A 26,845-nucleotide genomic window follows, 5' to 3' on the forward strand; every position below is an offset into this window, starting at 1 on the left:
TCCATCAGTCTTAGTAGTTTGTGTTGTAATTCCACTGAAGTCACTGCTTTAATACAGTATAATTTTTTTTCTCTCTCTGCCATCTCTCACAATATAAACTGCTTAAACACTTTATCCTCGAGGTCTGAAAAGACATGTAACAGGAAATTTGTTTGCACTAATGGCTTTTTTATTAATACTGTCTTTTTCAAATAACTTGCTCCGTGAGCCCTGTTCAGAGATTAATAAGGAGAAAAACAGTTGTTCTCTTACAAGTGTTTGACCTGCATGTCTCGTGAGGAGCCTGGGGCTTTGCAAAAAGCTACTGCAACTGTGTATTATATATATTGAACTGTGCGCCTCCCGGGACGCGGCAGGACGTTCTCCTGCGCGTGGCCCGTCCGTGCAGGCGCTTCCCCGTCCCGCTCCGAGCTGATGGCCGCATTCCTGCTCTTGCCTCGATGGTCAGATAACCCTTGTGGGTGGCTGGGAGCTGCCCGACCGGCTTGGCTGCTCCACCCCATGTTCTAGTCATTCGTTAGAGGTGTTAAAAATAGTTCCTTACTGCAGGGACAAACAGGAGAGGGTTTTTTTTCCATTATTAAAGTAAAACATAAAGGTTAAAAAGACGACTGGGTAGCTCAGTCAAGGTCTTGGTGGCTGCGCTGGGCTGCAGGTTATATGGCCTGACCTCTTTGTTTAGTGCCTTTTTCCCCTGTCGACGCGGCGTTTCGCTGGAGCCGGCTCCGTGCTGAGGCCCGGCAGCAGCGTGGCGGAGCCAGGACGGTGTCCCGGGTATCCCGAGAGGTTTGTGACGAGCAGGGCCGTCCCTGCTGGCCCCAGCACGGGCCATGGGCTCGCAGTGAGGCCAGCCCGGCCAGCCAGGGCCCGCAGCCGAACACACAGCCCGACCTCCCGCGCCAAGACCCTTCCTATTGCCCCGGGTTTTGTTCAATTTTTGGTCAAACCACCTGATTCTCCATTAAGAACCTTAGCAGCACGTGGGGTTCGTGAAACGCTTGTTCATCATGGGCCCTTTGGAGCCTCTCAGACCTCCCTCCGGCCGCGTGGGACAGCCCTGCGGCCGCGGGAGCGTCTCGGAGCGTCGCCGGAGGGTTGGGATCCATCCGGAGCGCGTCGCACCCTGCGGCTGTCCGGACTGAAGGTGCGCGAGGTGGAAAGTGTTCTGCACCCCGTGCAACACTGCAGAGGTCTGGAAACGGGGATCGAAGCAACGTGCAATTTATAGAAGAAAAATAATGTGAGGAGCAGCTCGTGTGGGAAGTTCCTGAGCGTTGTTGGGCAGGGGGAGAAGCAAGCAGGGCACGGGGGGCTCGTGAGTGCTGCGCTTTGCTCTGCTTTTGGTGAGAGGACCCTCTTTTCCTGTAAGGGCTAGTTTAAAGTGCCACATGCTTCGGTCTCCAGGCTTTAATGCAATTAGTGGATAACTCTTTACAACTTTGATACCCCAACTGCTCTGCTTAGACAATATCACAGAATGGTCGAGTTTACAGTGCTGTGCATTTAGCAAAGAGAAGCGTCAAATTAGGTAAATCCCACTGCCAAATGGAAAAACGAATTGAGCTGATGGAAGGCAACTGAATGTACCGACCATCCGCCGTGTGTTCCTGCGAGCGCAGGCGGAATCAGTCCTGCCCCGGCCGCTACCGCAAACCGCCTCCGGGCTTGGGCGAATGCAGCCCCAAGCACCTACTGCACCTCTTACCCTGCGCTCACACCCTCGTGAGCACCAAAATGCAGTTGTTATATTTAAAACTGCCATCAAATATGCGGTTGTGCATTATGTACCATGTCACTCTTCTGTGACTCCACCATAGGAGCTGAGCGCTTTGCTATGAAAGATTGTTCTGTCACAGAATTTAAACAGCTTTTCTCCTTTTCTTCACTGTTCTGTTATTCCTCATTCCGTCCTTTTGTCTCTCCTGCCTGCCTGTCTCATGTCCTTGTCATGGCTGATCTGGTTGTTGCGGACGCCGCTGAAGCCTGCTGCCAAGGAGCAAGGTTTTATTCTGGTTTTCATCCTTTAATTCCTCTTTATCGTTTTTCCATGTGTTGTACAGCACCATGGACCCATCCAGTCCAGCCTGGCTTCTCGGGAGAGGCAGGAAGGACAGACATTGCTTCTTGAGAACCCCTTAAATATTGCCGTGTCTCAGAAGGGCTAATGAAAAGTGACAGGTAGGGACAGTTAGAATAATCCTCTAGCTGGACATTTCAGTGCATAGAGCATTTTAAAAATGGTATTAAAAGATTTTAAGGGAAGTTTTGTTGCTTTAGTCAAATTACCACATACCTAAGATGTTTTAGACAGATGATACTATCATAGTTCCACCTACCATTCATTGTTTATTGATGCTGGACTGGTTCCATGTTTTAATAAAAGATTAACGTCAAAATAGTCCATTCCCGTGCCTTAAGGTCTCAGCCACAACTGCTGCTTGTATTTATGCAGCGAGCAGTCAGGCACAACTTGCTTGTGTTTCATAAAGGTCCTGGGAGCAGTCCTGAGGCCCTCGGGCCGTGCAGCATTCGAGGTGGGTGATTTGTTTCTGCCCAGAAAGGGCCCCGTTAGTCGGGGCGAGGGTCTCAGTCTGCTTCATGCAGACCCTGAGCACCTCTCGTCAGTCTGTGTGTTCTCCAGTGCTGGACACCTGCCCTGGGTGTGCTAGGCTGTCTAGCCCGGACCAAAACATCACCATTTGCCCTTTTCCTGGCAAAACAAGTATCAGTGAGGATGCAAACCCTTGAACCTGGGTTCATGCTGGATGCCTTTTTGCATTTTCTGTCAGGGCAAGGAAAACAGAGCAAATCACCCTCGCTTTGCTTTCGGGACCCCAGCATCCCTAGGGCAGCCAGGAGCACCTGCAGCCGCCTGTTATCAGCCCGCCCGGATTTTGGGATCCGTCCTTTTTTGCAAGGGAATTCTGCCATCTCAGGCTCCCGTGAAGTCCAGGCAAGCACCATGTACCTGTCCCCACAGGTGCAAAAATGCCAGTGTCTACCCACCAGCTTCACAGCAGTGTTGGAACAGGTAGGGTTTTTTCCCATTGATTCTTGTTTGCAGAACAAAGATGGAAATACTGGTGAGAAATAACTGCAGGGAACCATCTTGAGTGATCCAGCAGGGAGCTCTTGTGTCATCTTTTCCAAAATAGTCTATCAGGCTGTTCATTTTCTGGGCAGTTTTCCCACACTGACAGGCCTGAGGGCATAAAACAACCATATAGCAGTGAGTAATGAGAGTAACTGCGTGTCTTCGAGCAAAAACACTCGGGAAGGGACGGCTTTCATGAAAGCAGATGAATCTTCTCTGCCTCTTCTCCTTGCCTAGGAAGATGCTTTTTGTAGGTTTGCAGAACAGGGGAGCATAGGAACCTGGCAGATTATTCTACCATACACACCCAGTCCCCAGTCCTTATGTTCAGAGCTGCTGAACTGAAATCCGCTTTAATGTAATGGACTGAAAATCCAAGCACCTTCCAGCTTGCTTGCAGCCTCCATGCTAATGAAGACACAAACCTCAGAGCATCCAGCACTGCACAATTAGCTCCAGTGTTGCCCTTGCATCTGCCTTTATGTCAATACGAGCGTCATTGTCACACGTCTCTACAGACAAGAGCGAAGGGAAAATTAGCCCAGCCAGTCGATGTGGCTGAACCCGAAAGCTGTAGGGAGCATGTTCGTTAGCAATCTTGAAAGGAGGGAGAGAAAACTCTAAACCAATTTGTATGGAAGTTAGCAGCTGTCACATTGCTCTGATGGGCAAATGGTGTGGACCCTGGGCAACAAATGCAATTTATGATGCTGGTAATTCCAGGAGCTACATCAGGACAAGGCTTGTCTGCTCTGTCAATGCCCATAATGGAAAGATGCTCTCTGGCCTGAAAGTTTAATGTTTGTCGCGTTGCATCTGCTGCTGTTACAGTCTTTGAGTATAGACAGCAGGACACAACAGCAGGAAATGGTTTAAGGCAAAGAATGAAAATACTGCCTTTTTTTTGTGATAATGAAACACTGTATTTGGGAAAGCAACCTATGAGGCTCTGTGGAAGACAGCAAATGTACAGAGCAGGCATGCTCCACCTGCATTTTCTTTGCACTTAGTCCTCAAAAGAAGGCAAAAACAAACTGCCTGCAGGCAAGCCCTGCTTCCACAGCTCCCACACCTTGGCTGCTTCCTAGGGAGCCGCGCTGCGTCCCAGAGCTGCCGCCACCAGCAGAGCGTGGGGAGCAAACTCCCCGTCGGATTGAGCCTGAAGAAATGCTCCACGACTCTGTTCTGTCCCAGCACGAAGCTCAACTGCGGTGCTCCCGGTTCAGGAATGCTCTAGAGAGCAGCACGTCTAAATTCAGCTCTCCGGATGCCATCTCCTGGTCAGGAGGTTATAAACCACGGACCGGTACAAGCTGGGAACTTCATTTCCTTAACTGTTAGCTGCTGCTGGAGATGGGAACTGGGCCCTTGCTCCTAGCGCAGGATGGTTTTGCTTCCTGCGCGGTGTCTCCCGAGCTCCGGCACAGCTCGCTGCTGTTAGGGCTGCACCGAGCATTCCTGGATTGGATTATAATCCTGCACCGGGTTATAATCCAGCCCTCAGACTGCTTAACGTTGACAATTCTTTACCCAGTACTTTGATCCACGTGAGATTTTCTGCGCTGCAACTGTTCGAGCTGGGTGAAACTCTGTGTGTCCGTAGCAATTCGGAAATTCAGAGTCTGCCAAGCGTTTTCCATATTTTAATCATACCACAGAGCTGCTCACTACCTTTGTGAGTGCTTCAGGAATTGCCACTTGGTATTTACGGGGTCATTGCACGGAGCACATGTATGAAACACTTAAGGACTCTTCATTAACTTTGCATGTTGATACCCCCAGGACAGTTAGGCAACTTCCAGAGTGTTTTATTCCACATGCAGAGCCTTGGCCTTATTCCTATGGAGGAATAACTTTATGAATGAAGCCATTTCACCAGCAGTTTGGACGTTGTAAACAATTTTAGCGACAGATTTCTGCCACCTATGGGGACCTCTTAGATTTTTGCAAAGAAGGAGGGAACATGAAGACAGATGACAGCTCAAGCAAGAAGCCATCCCATTTTCAGATCTTTGCCATGCTCTTCCATCTTACTATTACCAATTGTACAACGGTATCTTCATGCTGCTTTCACGAAAACACTCTGTACTGTTTGTGGACCAGGCACTGCTTTCTCAGGTATCATACCACCTTTTATTAAAAGAGCAAACGTGCGGGACTTTGTTCTTTATGCAGCCAAGTGTAAGAGCAGCAAATGTATGGGAGAGGCAGAAACGTTACCGCTGACATAAACGGCAGGGAGGACAGAAACGCTCAGGTCACCCTGTTGCCAGCTGCTGCCCAAAAGGCAGCCCCAGATGTCATTCCTGATACTACATTTCCCATTTTTGAAAACGCGACGGAAAGATTCATCACCCCCTTAGAAACCTGAGGCAAAACCCCTGCGTCCAGCGGCTCTTAACAACCCCCCGCCGCGAGGCCGCCCCGTGTTCCCGCGGGCGCGGGGCAGCGGCGGCAGCTCGTGATGCCCCAAGGAAACGGCACCCGGGGGCACCGGGGGCTCCCGCCGCCCCGTAACGGCCGCGGGCGGGCGGCGCTACGGCGGCTGGCGAGGCCCAAGCGCCGCCCCGCGCGCGCGCCCCGCCTCGCCCCGCCCCTCCCGCCACGCGGAGGGCCGCGGCCCCGCCCCCCGCCCTGACCCCGCCCCTCCCGCCCGCCGGCGCGCGGGGCAACGAGCGCCCGTCCGCGCCCGCCGGCAGCCATGATCACTTCCGGTAGGTCAGAGGGCAGCGGGAAGGAGCGGGGAGAGGCGGCCTAGGCCCACGGCCGCCGCGGGAGGGGGCGGGGCGCCCCGGGGGAGCGGCGGGGGGGGGGGCGGCGCGGGCAGGACGCGGCGGGGGGGAACCGCCGCGGCGACGCCCCCGGCCGCGCTTCCGGGCGGCCGCGCCCCGGCATGCCCGGCGCCCGGATGCGCCGCCATCTTTAGGCTGCTCTCCGCCTTGTATTGACAAAACAAGCCGGGCCGGGCCGGGCCGTCCCGGGGCGCAGCGCAGCGCGCGGCGCCGGGCCCAGGCCGAGCCGTGCGGGGCCGCGCTCGGCGCTCCCCGCGGCCGCGAGCGCGGAGCCCAACGGCGAGAGGCCTCGGCGCGGCGGGCAGCGGCGGCCGCGCGGCAGCGGCAGCAGCAGGAGGAGGAGGCGGCGGGGGCCGGGACGCGGCTCGCGGGGCCGCCAGCGCGCGCCGCCGCCTCGGCCCCGCCGCCGCCGCCATTTGCTGCCCCTGGGCCCGCTCACTCGCGCGTGTTCATGTTTCCCACAGGCTTCTCTTCCCCCAACCCCCCCGCAGCAGCCCAGGAGGTCAGACCTGCCACCGAGGGTAGCAGCAGCAGCAGCTCCTCCTGCAAGAAGAGAAAGTTAAATAACAGCAGCAGCGGCGTGGAGAGAGAGGAGGTGGATTCCGTCTCCTCCTGCTCCTCTTCTCCTTCCAAGAACAACAACTCGTCATCTTCCTCCATCATCGCCTGCTCCTCCTCAGGGGTCGCCTCCTCCAACCACCACCTCCAGAAGAAGCTGCGTTTTGAGGACTCCTTGGATTTTATTGGACTCGATGTGAAGATGGCTGAAGAGTCCTCTTCCTCCTCCTCTCCGGCTGCCTCATCTCAGCAGCAGCACCAACAGCAGCTCAAAAATAAAAGCCTTTTAATTTCTTCAGTGGCTGTGGGGCACCATGCAAATGGCCTGACCAAAGCTGCCTCCTCAACTGTTTCCAGTTTCGCTAACAGTAAACCTGGCTCTGCTAAGAAACTAGTGATCAAGAACTTTAAAGGTAACAGGCCATAATTTGTCACAACCCGTGAGGAGCTGGTGCTCGGCTTTGTGTTTTGTTGTCAACACGAAAACCGGTTGGCTTTTAAATAGGCCCGGGTTTTGCAGGAAGTACTTTTCTGTGGCAAACATTTCTATACGTATGTAAAGGGGGAAATAATGTGTTGTGGTACATACTTACCCGGTCCTGTTCCTATTCTGAGCCCTGCTGTGGTGCTTGGCTGTATTTTTCACTGCTTTCACTCCTTTTTGAGAGGAAGACCTTAAGTTGTGTGTTAAACGAAATGTTTAAGTGTGTAAATGACTTTTATTCAAACTTGAAACATTTGATACTGCTCTCCTGTAATCCCAATTCAGGGTACAGTGCATAGGTTACCCCTGTGTGCAATAAGTTTTGGCAGAAGGGTGTGTTTTGTTTTGTCTTTTTAACATTGGGCCCAAAGTTACCTGTCTTGCTGTTGTCTCGTTATAGGTTAATCTGTGTGCACTTAGTTTTAAATGTTGAAACTAAGGTGATTATCGGGCTATTATGGCGGATTTCCTTTCTGCTTCCCCTGCTTGTCTTTCAAGTAGGTAGCTCAGAATTTTGCTGGGTGTTTTCCTCACAATATCCTTGGTGATGTGGAGACATGAAGTTTTCTGTTGATGTCGCTTAATGTTCTAGAAAATAAAGACCAAACAGATACATAAAGAGAACCTACTTTTAGGGACCTAAAATCCTGTTAGTTTGCTTATAAAATGGATACACTGGGAGCTTTCCCTGTTTGCTGTCCCTTATTATTTTCTGTGCTAGTCTGGTAGCTTTCTTTCCTGCGTTGCTTCCTTCCCCGATGTATGTGTTTTTTGGGAATGTTTTGTTTTGTTTAAGGTGTTTCTGGTTCCCCAGAATGCCCCCTCCCCTTTCCATCATTGCTTAAAGCACTGATTATTTTAAATTTCCTATTGATGACGCATGAAGGTGAGGAACTGCTTGTACTCTGTTATTATCTCTAAGGAAAGTCAGCTTTTCATGTTTGAAATTCTTGCTACGTATCGAGGACTGTGTGTTTCTATGATCATTGTTGCTTATGAACCAGTATTTGAATCAGTTGTTTTAAATGTAGGTCTCGAAAATCTAGCAGCTGTGAATTTTGTTTATTGTCTGATCCCAAGCAGAATAATATTTTTAGTTGCTTCTGTCAGTGATAGCAGTAACATCCTTTACAACTCTTAAAATCTCAAATCTTGCTGTTTGCTGTTGAGTTGCTTACTCATTAATTGCTCATGAAAACAGGCAAGTTTCATCGTTGTTTGTCTCTACAGATTCTTGAGTCAAGTGATGTGGAAATATTTCCAATATTGTAGGAGAATTCTTGTTTATAAGGGAGAAAGAATCCTTACTTTTCTTTGTTATTTCTAGAGAAATCATGAGGCTTTAAATGGAAGTATATAAAAGTTCATTTTAATGCAGTATAAACTCACGGCCAAATTAGCCTGTTGGTGGCATGGATGTACATGTGATTTCCCTCACTAAGTCGTCTGCTCTCTCCCTCTATGCCTACCTGAACAAAAAGGGTCATTTTACTGAGCAGAATGCACAGCATTATTAAAGAGCTGCAGCATTCTGCCAATATAACTAGAGGAACCTCTCTTAAATGCTCTCTTAAATCTCTTGTAAATGCTTTATTTCTGCTGCAGATGCTCCTCAGCAGAGGCTTCTCCTGAAAAAGACTGTGAAAAACAGAGAGAATCAAGTTGCAAAATTTGAGCTATGTTAAATAAGACAAGTTTCACCCTCTTAAAACCCACTGGTCAAACCCAAGAGAGACATCACCAAATTGGTTTGCAGCAGGAAGGCTTTCTTGGCAACCATAAAGCCTGTATTATAATTAAGCATTTCCACATATGTTTCTTAGGGGTCCTTCCAGGTGTTAATACAGAGTAGAATTAATGAGCAGTAAAGTTAAAATATCCTCCACACAACTGTGTGTTTTGGAATATTGATGATATTAGTATTAGTTTCTTAATCCATCATGGTCAGCTTTTATGTCATGTCTTCATTCTTTTAGCTGTGCAGTCCTGGTAGCAAAAAGGGTAGCAAAGATGCAGCCCATGGCATGTCTCAGTACTGTGATTTTTGTAGTTCATGCACATGGTTTGGGCTGTTAAGTGTATTTGCAGCAGGATGATAAAAGTAATGCTGAGTATTCACAGGGCATTACTCTTTCCAATGTAAGCCAGATACTGCTTTTACACTAATACTTTCTTATTTGTCAATAAATAAGTTTAGATCGATGCTCTATTTTTTTTTCTCAAAGTAATGTTTCTCATTTTTGTGGAAGTTAAAATGTTCGGCTCTCACTAAATAATTTCTTAAACTCTCTCTACTTTTTTAAGATAAACCCAAATTGCCCGAAAACTACACAGATGAAACCTGGCAAAAACTTAAAGAAGCAGTAGAAGCTATCCAGAACAGTACTTCAATTAAATACAATTTAGAAGAGCTCTATCAGGTAAGTGCTTTAAGTAAGTTTGTCTTTTTGCTTAAAAACAGTTTTGAAAAAAATAAGGGAAACGTGAAGTTTTGCTTGATAGCTGCTTTTCTTGCTCACAGACTTCTCTACAACAGGTTCTCTGATTTTGAAATTACCAATAAAAAACCTTGAAAGAGCTAAAATCGAACTCAGTTTCTTTTATTTGCCATAAACATAAATCATGGTATGTTTTCCCTTTCAACAGCCAACTAAAATTAAATAAGGCAAGGAGCTGTATTCCCTTTACTACTTGAATATTGGTCTTCCGTTTTTTTTTTAAAAAAAGGACAATTTGAATGAAAATACAATCCTGTGTCTGAAGGCAATACCTGCTTATGTATGAGTATCTTAAATAACAGTATTCATTTTAAAAGTAAAACTTTCTGAATTCTTAAAAGCAAGTAAAAAAAAATTTTCTTCATATTCTTTGTTTTTGTCAGGTTGATGGTTGGGTTGTTGTTGGGTCACTGATTGTTAATTTTCTGTATGTTCTAACAACTGAGAGTTAAAATTCGTTTATTCCTAATAATAGTACTGATTGTTTTGCTCTAAGGGTTTCAGGAAGCGATCAGGCTTTTGAATTGCATCTCTGAACCTTTTTTATACACTGCACTTCTGCTTCTCAGCTTAACGTATTAGAGACACCCGCCCCCTCTGCAACTTCCTAGCACCTGTATTTTTAGAGGCCAATAATAGTACTGCCTTACCAAGGTGTTAAGAAGCACTTTTTTTAAACTGTAGTTTTAAAGGTTTTATTTCCAGATTGCTTCTTGGATTGTTTTTCTGTTTGTGTATGTGCTTCTCTCCATCCATTTTAGTGCCTTTTCTTTCCCAGTTCCTTCTTCCGTTTAATAAAAATGTGCTTGAATGTGACTTCTGTGAAGAGCTGGGGGAAAAAAAAAATCCTGTTTGCACAATGTTTGGAGAAAGATTTGGGGAAGGACAAATTGCTCTTGGCATGGGCAAATTCCCTCTGCCCTCTGCATTTTCAAACTTAGTGTATTCTTGTATAAAGTTCAGTTAATTTAGAACCAGCTCTTTCTAGAAGTTTGTTTTAAAATATTGTAGAAAAAATGTTGTGTTTGCAATATATGGTGAAATTAATAAGCTACAATCCTCTGTAGTTGTTGATATCACAAGGGTTAGTTTCAAATAAAAACTAATAATGCGTTAATCCAGTACTGGAAGGATAAGCTATATTTGTTAAAGATGCAGTTTGATTGAAAGCCTTGCTTCTGCTTCAGAGTTACCACATTTCTGCTCTTTTGTACTACAACCTAATTTTATTAGCCTTTATGCTCAGAAAATAAAATATAAGCTTCCTGTTTTAAATCTCAATTTTAACATTGCAATAACTTAGATACTTTTCAAGGAAATAAAAAAATAATATTTGATAATGTTCTGTTTCTTATAAACCTAAAAAAAATTTCTAGCTTAAAAACAGTAAATTTAATGGCTAGTGTTCTTAAACACTAACTGAATTATTGTTGTTTCTAAATGGCTGCTTGGTAAATAGATCTGATTACAAATATTACTTGGCAGACATCATTATCCAAGCATAAAGGAGAATAGCAAAAGAATCTTGATACTTTTTTTTTTTTTTTTAATCAGACATCCACTTAAGTGCTTCTGGAAAATTCTGATATTCTGTCATCAGAGTTATGTTTGTTTTCCCTACTTTTCGCAACACAAAATACAGATGCAGATATATTTTGATATATTACGATTATCATTTTGTAATGTCAGTAATTATATTTGCAAGGTGTAACATTTTAGTAGTTATGCTCCACAGAGTGAATTTTACTAAAAGACTTTGTGTGCTTAAACAACTTATCCTCTACCAAAAATGAGTAATGCCAGTAAGTCAGGCTGAGCTCACAAAAAAGTTGAATTTTTTTTTTGTGGATGTTCTCAGTGAAGATGTAAAAGTCTTGTGCTTCGTGTTCAAGAACTCAGATGCTAACACACACATATGTAACATTTTGGAATTTCTGACACAGAAATACAAAAGCACAGCTGTATATAAAAACATAAAAGTAAGTGCATAGTAACTTATTATTATTATTCACTAAATGGTAATGAGTATATCTATTTTTCTATCTACAGAACAAAGGCTAATTCTTCTAAGGACTGGAGCAGAATTATTTAAGTAGTTTTGAGCTGTGTTGAACTGTGTTTGAACATGTTTTAAGCTTTCAAACTGTGGGTAGTGAGGTTGGATGGAGTGACCAGAAACTTTTCGAAGTACAGGAAAGTAGCTAGGGGTGTCCCAGGCTGCTGGTTAGTGAGACTACTGCGGCCTTGCAGGTGGCCAGCAAGATCTATTTGAAATATTCATCTTTCTAGCTCTCAGTTGGCTTCTGCCAAATAAGTAGGCAAAAGGAAAAAAAATCTTTTAATTGCACTTAGTTGGAAGTCTAATCAGACTCTTAAAACTGCTTTCTATTCACTTTTTTTTCTGCTAAAATCCAAGTAGCATTTATTTTTGTGTCCTGGTGCTGTGTCATTTAGAAGCAGGCCCTGTGCACAAGAGCAGAACACAGTTGAGCGCTGTCACTAACATGCTCTGGGCAATGAGCTGCATATCCTTTCAGCACATGATTATATTCGTTTGGGATTTCTTTCAACTGAGGGTTGAATTTGTTGCTATTTCCAAATGCTAAGAGCTATATACTTTAGCGATGCTTAAGTTGTGGCTTTCCTAACAATAAGTGCTTGGCTTGTACTTGTGTATATCGATGTTCAGACAAAAACCCTTTTGGTCTTCACTGGTACATGTGCTCTCTTATCATATCTGTTTGTTTCTGCCACATTTGTGTTCCTTTTGGGCTTCCTTGTTTTTTAATTCCCATGTCCTAGAGCTAATACTAGCTCAAGAGCTGTAGTGCACTTGACTGTGGTGCCACCTACAAGCTGGTTTTACTGGCAATTGAAGTGCTGCTCGCTTCGAAGTAAATAAAAGCACTAGCTGAAAATCAGATATACCTGTCCAGCTTCACCAGATATGTTTTACACAGTAATAACACATTGTTGCTTTCTCACCCATCCGCTGTTAAGATTGCTACAGGGCTTTCCAAATCCAGGCAATTAATATCAATTGTGGAAAACTCTGGGTTGCACTTAAGGGTTTTTCAGATGCTTGCTTGCTTGATAACTCCGCAGGATATGTCCCCATTAAACTTTTTGCTTCTTGCTTAAAATCATTTGTGAGGCACAGACAATTCTCCTAATATGTAATTATGTTCTAGAAATAGGACATTTTATTTTTTCAGTCTGAGTATCTGGCATACAATTATACTGCTAAAAATTGTTCAGAATTGTAACTAAATTGTTTAGGGCAAGAGATTAAAGAATATGCACACACACTATACAGACACACTTCAGGGGCTGAGGGAAGGTTTAATCAAGAACTGTGAAAAAAGAAACAGCAGCAGGTTTTTACCAGTGTATATATGGCTTGCAAAGCACAACGGTTACTAATATTAAAACCTTAAACGCTTGCTTTGAAGTATTAAGCCCAGCATGCTGCTGAAGCATATTAAACTAACATCCTCATTCTTTGAGAGGCAAATCCTGCAGTTTTAATTTCAGTTGGAATACTGATATCCGATTAATAAACCCTTATAATCTAAGCTGTTCAGAGCATGACTCTTTTTTGTCTGTTATTACTGTTAGTGCTGTGTATGTCTAGAGTTTTGCATGCAGCTGAGAACTACGGTAAAAGTAATTTTTGAGAAGCAGAATTCATTGTCTTTTTTTTTTATTTGCCCCTTTCCTTGTAAAATTTTATGTAAAACTACAAAGAGGTTTCTGAGTATCTGTTTCTCGTTACTTTAGGCTGTTGAAAATCTCTGCTCCTACAAGATTTCTGCAAACTTGTATAAACAATTGAGACAGATCTGCGAAGACCACATTAAAGCACAAATTCACCAATTCAGAGAATATCCTTTTTTTAATGTTGGCAAGCCAAAATACTTTTCACCTGCCAGTATGTAGTGATAATTTTCTTTCACTAGTGCAGTACAACAGTCATCTAAACTCCTAGGCTTTGCTGAATATGGCCTGTTTGAGTTTTTGTTTTCTGTAAGGTCCTGCTAGTTTCTTTGTAACCCTTTGAAGTTTGTGAGAAAGTTTCAGTATTTATGAAAGTTTGACATGTTTTCATAGATGCTTAAGTAAGACCAAGCTCTAAAACAGCTGTTTGCTCTGTCACTTTGGGGTTTCAGTATGGTGAAGATTCCTGGCTAACCATAAACATCAGTTTTGCAAAAACTAGCCATGCTTTCTTTTTGAAAACTGCTAGTGGTTTGGAAGCCTATGATGCTGGTGATTCTGAGAATGTAAGCATTTTATTTTTAAAGATATATTTGGAAAATTTGGAGTTGGATCATTCTAAAATTACATTAAAGTGGATGTTAAAGAGACTCTGCTAGTATTAAAACTATGCTAGAAACTTGAGTGCAAATCCAGTTCTGCCAAAATAATGTTGATCTGTCTCTAAATATGACCTGAAACTATGGTATCTGTGTAGTAGCAGACCCTTGCATGTATTATGGGCAGCTGGGTTTTGAGGTGCAGGGCTATCTTGGGTTTGCGTAGTGGAAAGAGAGAGAGAGACTGGATAAAAATTAAATATATAGAGATCCTTTAAAAAAAAAAAAAAAGTAAGTTCATATAGGTTTGTCATTATACTATGATACTCCTGTGTTAACACCAAGACTCTCATTAAAGATTTTTTTAAAAAAGGAATTTAAGTGGTTCTGCTTGGTAGTAGGTGAGCTTGTATACAATTATTATTTTTTTTTTTTTAAAAAAAAGGAAAAGGTGGGTTCATTTCACTGTTTACAATACCAGTAATTGTAATTTTCTTAACGATCTCTTCATGGATTCATTGGATAGTGTCCTTTTTCTAAAGAAAATAGACAAATGTTGGCAAGATCACTGCAGACAAATGGTAAGCTTTCTTTTTCCTTTCTTTCTTAAAAAAAAAAAAAAAAAAAAAAAAGGCGCCTATTTCAGCCAGTGTTTTCCTTATCTCCATTCCTTCCCAGATGCACTAGGCTTCTGAAAGGCTTCTTTGTGAAATCAAATTGCATCTATTTCATTAGAAATCACGCCTTGAAAATACTTGTCTGTAGAGTGTTTCTCAACATGTTGCCCTGATCTTGGCAGGGGAGAAATCTCTTGGCTGCCACTTCTATGCAAACCTTTATTTCCTTTTATAGGTATTATGGAAGGAGCCGTTCTTCCTATAGAGCAAGATGCTAAATGCTGTATTGATTGTCTCAGAGAGCAGTGGAATGTTTTAAATAAATTGAAACTATCTAACAAAGCATTGCCCAAAAGCTGGCAGTGAAGAGGTGCTGTTCTTGTCGAGCACAAGCTATGCAGCTCTTCGGTTTCAAGAGTAAAATGATTCTGCCTTTTTTTCTTGCAACAGATCATGATTAGAAGTATCTTTTTGTTCTTGGATCGAACTTACGTACTTCAGAATTCAATGCTGCCATCTATTTGGTAAGGGCAGGAAGGATACACTGAGGGAGGGGGGTTTGAATTATCCTGTGCTACTGTCTTGCTGCGTGGCACGGGTTGTTGGGTTTTATTTGTTTATGTTTGTGTTATCTATATGTATGTACAGACACAAATACATATATACACACATAAAGCTTTTAAAAATGTTTATATATATTTATATACATTTAAAAAAAAAGGTTTAGTGACTGAGGAGCTAGATGCTGAATACATGGCTCCAGGAGGCAAAGGGGGATTGTATTTTTGATCTATTTGCCATTAATCGAATGATTCTTCTAGTACAGCTGTGATTTCAATTTTCAGCAAGTAGTTTTCAGCCTGTAGCTTGCACAGTAGAAGGAAAGGTCCCATTCAACAGCCAGAACACCAGGGTTTGGCTTGCCTAGTTGTTGACTTGAGTGCACCTTGTTACTGAAAGTTGAACATATTAAACATGGGATTAGGATCTAGGATATTCTCCATTCCTAGTATAGCCTTCATTCAGTTTCAGTCATCCTGCTAACAGGATGAAAAATAAAACCGTTGCAAATTTAGGTAATCACTTAAGAAAAATATGTGTGATTGTCTTTAAAATCCGCAGTTTGCTTACTGACCCTTTGTCAGGGTTTACTTTAGTGTGCACGTGTTCATCCTGTGAGCGATTTGGCAGCAGAGGTGAATGTGCATTTGTTAGGGATATAGATCAGATATTGTACCTCAGATCATTTGGGGTTGGTTCTTTTGCAATTTGTGGAAGAGTCTTTATTTTCTTTCTAGGGATATGGGGCTAGAATTGTTCAGGACTCATATAATTAGTGACCAGAAGGTTCAGAACAAAACTATTGATGGCATTCTCCTGCTGATTGAGAGGGAAAGAAATGGAGAGGCTATTGACAGGAGTTTACTGCGGAGCCTTCTAAGCATGCTGTCTGACTTGCAGGTAAACGAATTGCTTCACTTGGAAACAGATAAACAGTTTTGGGTCATATTTAGAGCTCAGTAAGCTTTACCTGGATTGCTCTCATACTATCTCCCTAGATTTATCAAGATTCTTTCGAACATAGATTCCTAGAAGAGACTAATCGTCTGTATGCAGCAGAGGGACAGAGGCTTATGCAGGAACGAGAGGTATTTTGAATGTTTAACTATATTTGTTATTTCTAGTAATCAAACATTTTTCAAGGAGAAGGAACTATTCTGCTCCTTTATCCAGAATATTATTCTCATTGAATAATGCTATATGAGTGTGCTGGCCAATAATGATTTTATGTTCTACAGTACTTTGGGAAAGCAAGTCCGTATGTGTTTGATTCCATGATGCTATTGCTTTCTGCTTGAACTTGCTGCTGCTGTCAGACCAGTATTGTCGATATTTTTGTTCCTCTTGATTCTTAAAACATGAAAACTACTTTGACATTTTCAGGTTCCAGAATATCTTCATCATGTCAACAAGCGCTTGGAAGAAGAAGCAGACAGGATAATCACTTATTTAGATCAGAGCACGCAGTAAGTGCAGTCTCTCATCGCTTTATCTTTAACCGTTTGGCTGTCTATGCGGAAGGCCACCTAATAGCTGCAGTTTATTTCAGTTATTGATTGACAATCTAATCCTTCTTTCCCACCATTCCTTGATTACAGTAAAGCACTGTTTTGGTTCACACAGTTGGGCATTTGTCTGGAGAAACACAGGTAGCCCCCTCCAGTCCAAACATCTTTCTTGCTAAAACGTAAATAGATCAGCTGGATCTCTTTCCTACCTAAAAAGAGAGGACCAGGGATAGAGAATTCTCAAGTAAAAGGCTCTGAAAATTTACATAAGAATATTTACATATTTTTAGTGGAGTCGGGAGAGTTATTGTATAATGTTAGTCTTGTTGCTACTGCTTAAAGGCAGCATTTTCTCAAATAGAATCAGATGGAATTCGTGACCTGCAAGGTAGGAGAAATTTCTCCTAATGTAAAGCCAAGCAGTTGTGGCTGAGAAGAAATGCAGGTTGGTTGTGTAACACGACCCCTTTGAACAAGTGGTAGCAACTTCTTAAAGAGCAGATACAGAGGACCTGTCAGAGGGGAGAGTGCTGCTGTCCTGTGTTTTGATTTCCTTCCTCCTTCAGCTGTTAAACTTGTCTTGTTTAGTGGCTTCCTTCCACACCATTAATGACCAACTTCCTATTTTATTTTGATATTTCTTGGGGCCATAAGTCTTTTCTCCTTGTTTTCCATCTCCCAAAACATAAATCTCTCACAAGGCAGGAAAGGGTATATTATTTGAAAAAAAAAATGCCCAAGTTCTTCTCTGATGTAATCACTGTCCAGGAGCTTAGAGGTCCTGTGCAACAGCTTTAATGTGTGAATTAAATCCCCAATCAGCAGACAGGTTGAAGTTGCTTACTGGGAAGGAAAAAGTATGTATGTATATGTATATGTTCACTTTAGGGTTTTGGTCACAGATAATTAGGAGCCCTCCCAGTGCCAAGTGTAGTTAATGTAGTCTCCAAAAAAAGGTTTTAAAACTGTCAATAATGGAAAAAGGAAAAATAATTCTAAACATTTTTTCTATAGGAAGCCACTAATTGCTACTGTAGAAAAGCAACTTCTAGGTGAACATTTAACAGCCATTCTTCAGAAAGGTAATCTTTCTTCTTTATAGAAATGTTTCTAATTACTGCTTCTGGGCTTTCAATTCCTGTGCTGAAAAGAGACAGATTCGGGTGCTGGGGGAGGACACAAGCTACATCATTCTTTAAAGCCCTTTGCCACTCAGTTCATGAAATAGCACTGGCCATTTTGCAAGAGGGCAAGTGCAGATCTCCTTGTCAGAGGTAAGGAGCCACAATGGTATCTTCAGATAAATAGCAAAACAAATGAGAAATTAGAAATGATGAATAGAAACAAAAATTAGCAAAGGTAGAATAAGTGTTTCTGGATTGAATGTGCTAAGTAGCGTTTTCAGGAAGAGCTAAGGGAGTAGCCTTTGAATTATGTATGTACCAAAAAGAAGAAACTTGGATTACATGTTGCTTTTAAAATGCAACTCATTTATAGCTTAGTACAATTCAAGCAGTGAGGTATGTTGCTTCAGCTCTCTAACTGTTTCTGTGGAATCAAGTGACCCTTTGTTGCTCCAAGTGGTAGCCTTAGAGATAAATACAGTGCAGCAAAAACAGACTAATAAGAAAATGATCAAGTTCCTCCTAACCATGTTCTGAGGGAATGAGGGGTGTGAAGATCTCCACATACTTCTGTAAGAAACTCTCTCTGTTTCCAGAGAGGAGTGTCATGTTAACAATGTTCCCATCTAGTTTCTTAGAAATTTGCTGTGGAGCATCAGGCCACCTTTGCCAGAAACTTATTACTTCTTGGCTGCTTATTTCTTGGCTGCTTTAACCTGCCTTTACATCTGCAAGGTTTATTTTCCTGCTGGAATTGAGAATCAAACCTCTGTCTTAACAGTAAAAACTGTTCCTTGACCAGCAGAGCATAAAATTTTCAAATCTTTAGGGAAGAGTGAAGTAACAAGTAAGCTAAGGCATTGTGATAAGTTTGTCATATAAAGTATATGTAGCCCAAAATATCCAGTGTAGTAACAGGCAGCTGTTAAGTTTTGAGCCAGTTCAGAGAGCCATTCTGTGTTTCACTGTTGTCTCTGTGATAAATAGGGTAACATTCAGGAAAATAAAAACTGTTTAAAAATAGTAGCTTTGAAGAGGCTTTTTACTGTGTGTTCCCGTTGGATTACTATATGCTCATAACTTCTACTGAAATTCTCGTTCGCAGGTTTAAACCATCTCCTTGATGAAAACCGAATTCAAGACTTGTCTCTTCTGTACCAGTTGTTCAGCAGGGTGAGGGGTGGAGTGCAGGTCCTCTTGCAGCACTGGATTGAGTACATAAAGGTACTGTTTCTCAGGCACTTAACAGGCATTAATGCCATTTATTGATGGGATTTATGTACAGATATTTAAATTGACTCTATATACTATATTGGAGTTTTATAAGCATTGAAAGTTTTCTTGCTTATAGTTATATACTTAATAGATAGCCCTTGAAACTATACTGGGAAAAATACAATAACTGTTCTAGTCAAGTGAAGAAAGTACTGAAGTTAAAGGAAATACATTTGGATTTTTTGTCTTGTTGGTACCTAGTTGTGGGGGAGCAATTAGATTTATTCTATAGATTTTACTGGAAATGGGAGAATCTTTATATCATCTCTCTGCTAAAATATCTTGTCAGAATGAGTGGTACCCTTAGGCTTAAGTCACCAAACAATTGAGTTCAAGGAAAACCTGAATATCACTTAAGATCTTCCATTTTATTCAGTGAAAATGGTATCACAGGAAGTAATTATTGTCTTTTTAAAAAGACACATTAATTCTGCCACATGCAAGCTTATTTCTTCTGTCAGAAGTTTGAAATTGTTCATTTATTGACAGATTAGTTTTAAATCAAAATATTATGGCTAATGTCTCTATTGTCTCTGATTATATAGCAAATATTTAATAATGCTTTTATTTCTACTGTATTTGCAGATTAAATATGAGACTTTGCATATGAGACTTGCAAAAAGTAATTAAGACTTTTGGAAGTCCTGTCATTTAAATTCATTACTTCAGGCTGATTGAAGGATGTGTTTTATTTTGCAGGCATTCGGTAGCACAATAGTAATTAATCCAGAAAAGGACAAAACTATGGTCCAAGAACTACTCGATTTTAAAGATAAAGTCGACCACATTATTGATGTTTGCTTTCTTAAGAATGAGAAGTTTGTAAACGCCATGAAAGAAGCATTTGAAACATTTATTAACAAAAGACCAAATAAGCCAGCTGAACTCATAGGTAGGTTTTTTGGTGTGTGTGGTGGTTGGCTGGGTTTTTGGGTTGGGGGCACAGACAGTAATGGCTGATGCAGCTTAAACAGATGAGATATGATGAAAATATATATTAAGACATTATGCTCAATGCATCCACAAACTGTGGGACTGCTTGTCCCCCTTATTATGCAGATTAATTGTTTAACAGTTTAAACATGAATGACCAGTTCACCACTAATGCTAAAGAAAAGTGAAAAATGTTAGCACTGAGTCATTCCAGCAGTTGGCTGGTGCCCAGACTGTGAGGGTGAATACTTCCAAGAATGTGATTTCCAGAAGCTTACATAACTGTGAGGGGCTCCAGACAATTTTGTGCTTTTACCTATAAAAGTGGAGGGAGATAAGGATGCGCTGTACCCGTAATCTCTCTCGTGTTCTCGGCAGTTCTCAAAGAACACTGTTCACAGATCTGTGTATGTTATGCCTGGCACGTCTGAATACCTTAACTGTTTCCACATGCAGTGAATAACACTGTTTTCCTGTCTGTTGTGCTGCTTTTAAGTGAGCTCCCCAGCTGTAATGTGTTTACCAAACTGCAGCCTGCTGGAGAAACTGGGCAGTATATTCAATTCAGTTAAATAACTGTTACTTGTTTTTCTTCTAGATAATGATTTTTTTCACTCCTATTATAATCATGTCAATCTATAACAAAATTAACTTTATTTGAAGACATAATATGAATCCCTTTTTTAAACATTGGCAAATATCTTCAAAGGTAACTTCAGGATTCTTTAAATTTCCAAATGATCTTACAAAGTTAGGCTTAAAAACAAGTAAAAAAAAAAATCAATTGCTGTTTCATTTGATACTAAGTGCATATCAAACTGTTTGTTCCTTAACAATTTTTAGCTAAATATGTAGATTCAAAGCTTCGTGCAGGCAACAAAGAAGCTACCGATGAAGAGCTTGAAAAAATGCTGGATAAAATCATGATCATATTTAGATTCATATATGGTAAGTGTTATTTTTATGTGGGACCAGTTCTTTAATCTATAGCATAAAGATACTTTAAAAACATTTTTTTGCATTTGGTCTGCATTTTTAAGCATTCATAGTGCGTAGCTGCAGTTTGTTGGTGTTGTGCTTTTTAACTAATGTGCGTGCACCAGAATGCCTGTAACAAAACCTGACTCAATCTCTAGAAATCTTAATGCGAAGGACCTTTATTAGCTTTATTGAGCTTTGAATTGCACCCTTTCTGCAATATTTATGTGATATTTGTTTAAAAGTTCCTGAAGACTTATGTGATCACAGTCAACTTTGATCTTTTACAGGAAAAGATGTGTTTGAGGCCTTCTATAAAAAAGATCTAGCGAAGAGACTACTAGTTGGAAAAAGTGCATCAGTAGATGCTGAAAAATCTATGCTTTCCAAACTCAAACATGGTAAATATCTACACTTCTAGCTGACTTCCCGGACATCCTGTTTCTTTTGCTCTATAAGAGGGCAAAATTCTTTGTGTGCAAGTCTCGAATGATTCTGGTGCACTTGGGAAGATTTTGGTTCAATAATTATAGCAATAATAGGCAAAAATCTTTAGCTTTAAGTTCACTGCATGTTTTGGTTCTCTTGGAATGCAGTTGAGGTGCAGAATAAATCTGATATGTTCAGAGAACTTGAGGATTACTTTTTCCTTTTGTCACTGCATGTGAGATCTGCATCATGAAACTACCAGACAGTGGCCTTCTAGCCTGATTGCCATTGCTTCATAGTATGGAGCTTTTGATGATAAGAATAAGATTTTTAGAACTTGATCTTGATTCCCCATCAAGAGATAAGGTTTGCTAGGAAAGTGGTTGGTACTAGAATTACTGTCTGAGGGACAAATTGCTAGTGGAGTCCCAACGTGTTTGAACGGTTATGTTTGTGGAAAAACACTGGGCTGCCAAAATAGCTGCCACAATAAGACATGTTTTCCTGCTCCACCGCCCCCTTTTTAATAAGTTTATTCTGTATCTTAACTGAAATTTAGGTCTTAAGAATACTTGCTGAAAGTGGTTCTCTTGCATCAAAGTGCATTCTGGTGTTTAGAATTGCTACTCTGTGGTGTTGAAAATAAGCACAATTTAACTTCTAAGAATTTATTCTCCTCTCTCGTAGAATGTGGAGCTGCTTTCACCAGCAAACTTGAAGGAATGTTTAAAGATATGGAGCTTTCAAAAGACATAATGATACAATTTAAACAGGTACTGCTGGAAAGCCTGCTGTGGCTCCTTCATTTACTTTTTTTGAATGAATCTTTCTCAGAAGGCCTAATAGGAGGATGCAGGATGCCTTTAGTTGTAAATGTTTCTGTTGAAACCCCCCCAAATCATCCTATAATTAGGTACATCTTTACATGCTAGAACATTTCTTTTGCTGGTGCACTTTTCCTGTAATGAACCTTTAAGACTATCTGAAAGATGCTTTCTCTGACCCTAATTTTCTTCCATGTAACTTGTATTTTAGATAGCAAAAACATCATAAGATCATTTACATTCTGTGCAGGTAGCTTTTTACTGGCTTATCAGCTGTACCTGAAATGAGTTTAACAAGTGTTGCTTTATTGCAATTTACTTTGCTTCTTTCTGCAGTATATGCAAAATCAGAATGTACCTGGAAACATTGAACTCACGGTGAATATACTGACCATGGGATATTGGCCAACCTATGTGCCTATGGAGGTCCATTTGCCCCCCGAGGTAATGAACACAATACACACACACAATACATCCTCTGTTTGCAGAATGAATGCAGTAATGAGTCTTGGTATCAGCTAGCACCTCGATTTTTTTTTTTTTTTTTTTTTTTTTTTTTAAGCATGCATATAGTCTTTAGGAAGCAACATGCATGTGTTGCTTTAAATATTAACTTTCTTGCATTTTCCTTTATTTTTTCTAAGTCTTTATTTAATGTTCATTTGATCACAAGAGAGAGAGACATGTTTTTAAGTGGAATTTGTTTTGGTTTTAGATGGTAAAACTGCAGGAGATTTTCAAGACCTTTTATTTAGGAAAACACAGTGGTAGGAAACTTCAGTGGCAGTCAACATTAGGACACTGTGTGCTAAAAGCAGAATTTAAAGAGGTGAGTGTCTTCTCTTTTATTACTGTTGCTTTGACAGCTGCAAATTTCTGGGTTGTACTGTAGGGATAAGATGGGAAAGCTTTTATTGCTGTTGTAGAAAATGTAGCACTGTTCTTGCAGTTATTCTTAACATGACTTCTTGCTATCCTCTCTGAATATGGTAGTGTCTGAAATACATGTGTTAAGGTACAAGAAGCATTGGATTTGTGTATTGGGGAGGAAAAATAAAAGTTGGTTACTGCTTGGGGAAAATATCCTGTGGGTTTGACTCCAGGTTACAAATGATGCTATTCTGAGCTTTGTTCCATAGATGACCTTGCTTCATCTGACAACATTAAGTATGTTTATTATAGGCTCTTTGCTACTAAAATAAATAAATTTTGGCTTGTAGAAGAAGATAACTGTTTTCAGAGGGCTGTTTCAGACTGTAGTTGTAAGCAGTCATTGGCTTTCAGATTTTTCTTGAGTGTTGATGCGTATGTTGATGGTCTTGCTTTTTGACCTCTAGTTTAACACAAGATGACTGGTAACTCTTATATTCTTAAATCAAAAAAATAGTAATCATCATCTTTGTGATTTCCATCTCCTCCACCCTCCCAAACAGAAAAAGTCTGGAGATGTCTGTTTATTTTCTCTGACAGGGCAAAAAAGAGCTTCAGGTCTCCTTGTTCCAGACACTGGTGCTGCTCATGTTTAACGAAGGAGAGGAGTTCAGCTTAGAAGAGATAAAGCAAGCCACTGGGATAGGTTGGTATTGAAAACAGGTGACTCCTTCCAAATGCTCTTGACTTCAAATACTGAAAACTTGTTTCTGCTGTAGAGGATGGAGAGCTGAGAAGAACACTTCAATCTCTGGCTTGTGGCAAAGCCAGAGTATTAACTAAAAGTCCCAAAGGGAAAGATGTGGAAGATGGTGATAAATTTACATGCAATGACGACTTCAGACATAAGCTTTTCAGGATAAAGATCAACCAAATTCAGATGAAAGAAACGGTATATTCTTTTTAATCTTTTGGTTTCTAGAAGCTTGGGTCAAGTCTCTATGGTCCACTCATTTACAAATATTTATTCCACTCAGTTATAATGTATATACTGGTATCTTTGTAAAGGATACTTCATATGATAGCACAGACATAACAGGGGGGTTTAAATGTGAGTTGCCCTATTGCCTAGGATCACTGGAATCTAAGCTATCGCTGAACGTGATTAACAGGAGTTCTAAATAGTCAGTGTGGTTCAGATGTTTTACAAAATGGAGTGAAACCACAGAAACAAATTCAAGTGTTTTCCCTTAATATCTTGCACTCATAATATCTGCAACAATTGTTAGTCTCTTTTAATCTCTTGCAGATTTTTTTTTAATAGACAATATGTCTTTATACTTGTGAAGAATTTGCATCAAATATTTGACAATTAAAGAAAACTTAGGGGTTTATACTAAGAACAATTCTTTCTTCAAGTAATGAATAAAAATAGACTGGACAGCTCTATTGTTGTCTTACAAACTTTTCTGAACGTGCCCTCCAGGTAGAGGAGCAGGCAAGCACTACGGAGAGGGTGTTCCAGGACCGGCAGTACCAGATCGATGCCGCGATCGTGCGAATCATGAAAATGCGCAAGACGCTGAGTCACAACCTGCTTGTGTCAGAGGTTTACAACCAGCTTAAATTCCCAGTAAAGGTAAGAGTCCTGATTTTTCTTGTTCTGAAATTGTAATGCTTATTTATAAAATTCCCATCTGTAACCTGAATCTCCTTACTGTTGGGAAGGGCCAGTATTCCCTTGCGGGAATTTTTGAAGTGCCATTTGCATTAATTTATCTGAATGTTTTCTCATTTAGTAAGTTCAACCCTGAAAGCATTTGGAAATAGGTTTTATGGACATCTGTTGTTAGTAGTAGCTCTGAAGTTACCCCCCTCTGTGTGGTCCTGAAGTGTCCTGGCGTTTCCCAAGGGCGTTCTCGCAGGGGAGGTGGGAATAGTTCAGATAAGTCACCCAGAAGTGTTCTTGATCCTGGCTGCTTTGTTGGCATCTTTAATCAATGAGTAAACAATAAATGTATGGTAGTTAATATGGGGAATGAAAAACAGATAGTGGTGAACATCTCAACATTAATATAGCCCGTATTTGTGATATAAATAGCTTGGTTATGTGCATAATTGAAAACAGATTTTCAAATAGTGATGTATGCATCTGAGTTCAATTATACAGCGCTTTCATTGCTGCTTATGAACGGAAATGAAAAACAAAAGATACTGCCATTTTATTCTATTTTGTTACCACATGGCATTCCAACAGGCCTGTTGAGTACTGCATAAGCTGCAGCTGAGCATGTAGGGTTACAACGGGCAACCCAAATGCTTTTTCTCACCATTAAAAATGCCTCATGTTCAAGTTCTTCGCTCAACAAAATCATAGGGCACCAAAGCTATTGCAAAACTTTTTTGCCTTAAGAAACAGTTTTACTGGATGAAAGTCAGAAATAGAAACACTTTGGCATTTAACATGAGTCCCAGTTTTTAAAGGAGCCTTCAATTTGAAGGGAAACAAATATTTTTCAGTGCTGTAAAAGGATTTATGACAGCTGTAGGTTACAAGCTAATTTTGTAGCTTTCTCTTCAGTCCATTACACATAGTATTTAAATTGTGGTTCCTGTTTCCTCGGTCATCTTAAACACTGTGAATATCTTTGGGTTATATGGAAAGAAAGAATTGAGGATCATCTATAGCAAAATAATAATACTGAAAATTTCCTTTATTTTACAGCCTGCTGACCTTAAGAAGAGAATAGAATCCTTAATTGACAGGGACTACATGGAAAGAGATAAAGAGAACCCAAATCAATACAACTATATTGCATAAACATATGTTGGCCTTTGTTTTACTGCACACTTGGTGTCATACGCAATTGCCAGTGGATAAACTAGCCTGTTGATCCCATTAATTGACTTTTTATACTACCGATGACTGAATGAAAGCAGTGTAATGGAAAAGTATAGTAGAGTGGACTTCTTTCAGTGGTTAACATGCCCATTTAAAGAGTACTATTTACATTTTAAGAAGAATGCTGTTGAACTCTTTGCATGTTATTTAGTAAGATGTGCAGAAGGCTGCAAGAAAGTACCTGGTCTTCGTGATTCCATTTGTCTCTGGGTCTGAAGAGGAGTCCCTTGACATGACAGATGTCTTTCACACCTTTAAACAGAAACCGAAGGTTAATTAATACAAGCAAATAGCCTTTAAAATGCTTAAACTGCATGCAAATTTTTAATTTACTGTGTGGAATGAATTTCAGTTGGCAACATACCATTGGTTTTGTTGATACCCACACTTGGATTTTTCCCTTGAGGGAGGGAAAATGGAGAAGTGAGCTAAGCTATGCCTGTGATCTAGTGGAACCTATTCTTGGTCACAATTAAGACAAAATGGTACCAATATAAAATGATGTATAAAGTTTGCAGTGTGGGCATATATATTATGTATACAAATACCATTCTTAAGTAACTACTACAACAAAACAGATTCCGATTTATATGGCTTGCCTATAAAACTCAGTGTTCACCTTTGGGAATTTTAAACATAATACAGCCATAATAGGAAAAAAAGTGACTTTTTTTACTAGTCGTGGGTAGGAGGCCTTCACCTCTTGGCAGCAATACTCTACAAAAAGAATCTATTTAAAGATATTTATGAAAAGCCACACTGTTCTTTTGGTAAAGCTATAAGAACAAAAACTGCAAATGGATTTTAATACTTGTTTTGCTTTGCAGCATTCTAAACTTGAACTAACCTCAAGGTTTAGACAGGGTAGCTCTGACGACTGCCCTGCTTTGGATTGCTTTAACTTAAAGCTTTAAGAACTCAGCCCTGGATGTGGCAGGCCTCCTAGAACCCAAAGCCTACCTCTCATATGGAAAGATAGTTGAGTATTGCTACGGGGCATCTGGAAGCTGTTTCCTTAGATGGCCAGAGAGCATTCTTTGCATCTTTATAAAACATGGGAGAATAAGTCACTTGAATGTAGA

General features: G+C 40.9%; 1 protein-coding gene across 1 annotated transcript; it reads left to right on the plus strand.

Moving 5' to 3' along the window:
• Nucleotides 1–5,780: 5,780 nt before the first annotated feature.
• On the plus strand, nt 5,781–26,845 carry CUL4B (cullin 4B). The gene is made up of 21 exons (XM_088524915.1): nt 5,781–5,808; nt 6,351–6,857; nt 9,233–9,348; nt 13,207–13,310; nt 14,254–14,323; nt 14,810–14,883; nt 15,658–15,820; nt 15,919–16,008; nt 16,304–16,386; nt 17,443–17,510; nt 18,658–18,776; nt 19,527–19,719; nt 20,604–20,708; nt 21,029–21,139; nt 21,855–21,940; nt 22,328–22,435; nt 22,707–22,820; nt 23,462–23,567; nt 23,641–23,813; nt 24,348–24,500; nt 25,587–26,845. Exons 1-21 carry the CDS (start codon nt 5,796–5,798, stop codon nt 25,680–25,682), a joined length of 2,652 nt encoding a protein of 883 aa, XP_088381041.1. The 5' UTR covers nt 5,781–5,795; the 3' UTR covers nt 25,683–26,845.

Source organism: Tinamus guttatus, unplaced genomic scaffold, assembly GCF_059628265.1.
Source record: "Tinamus guttatus ecotype Peru unplaced genomic scaffold, ASM5962826v1 Tinamus_guttatus_pri_ptg000217l, whole genome shotgun sequence".
Taxonomy (NCBI): Eukaryota; Metazoa; Chordata; class Aves; order Tinamiformes; family Tinamidae; genus Tinamus; species Tinamus guttatus.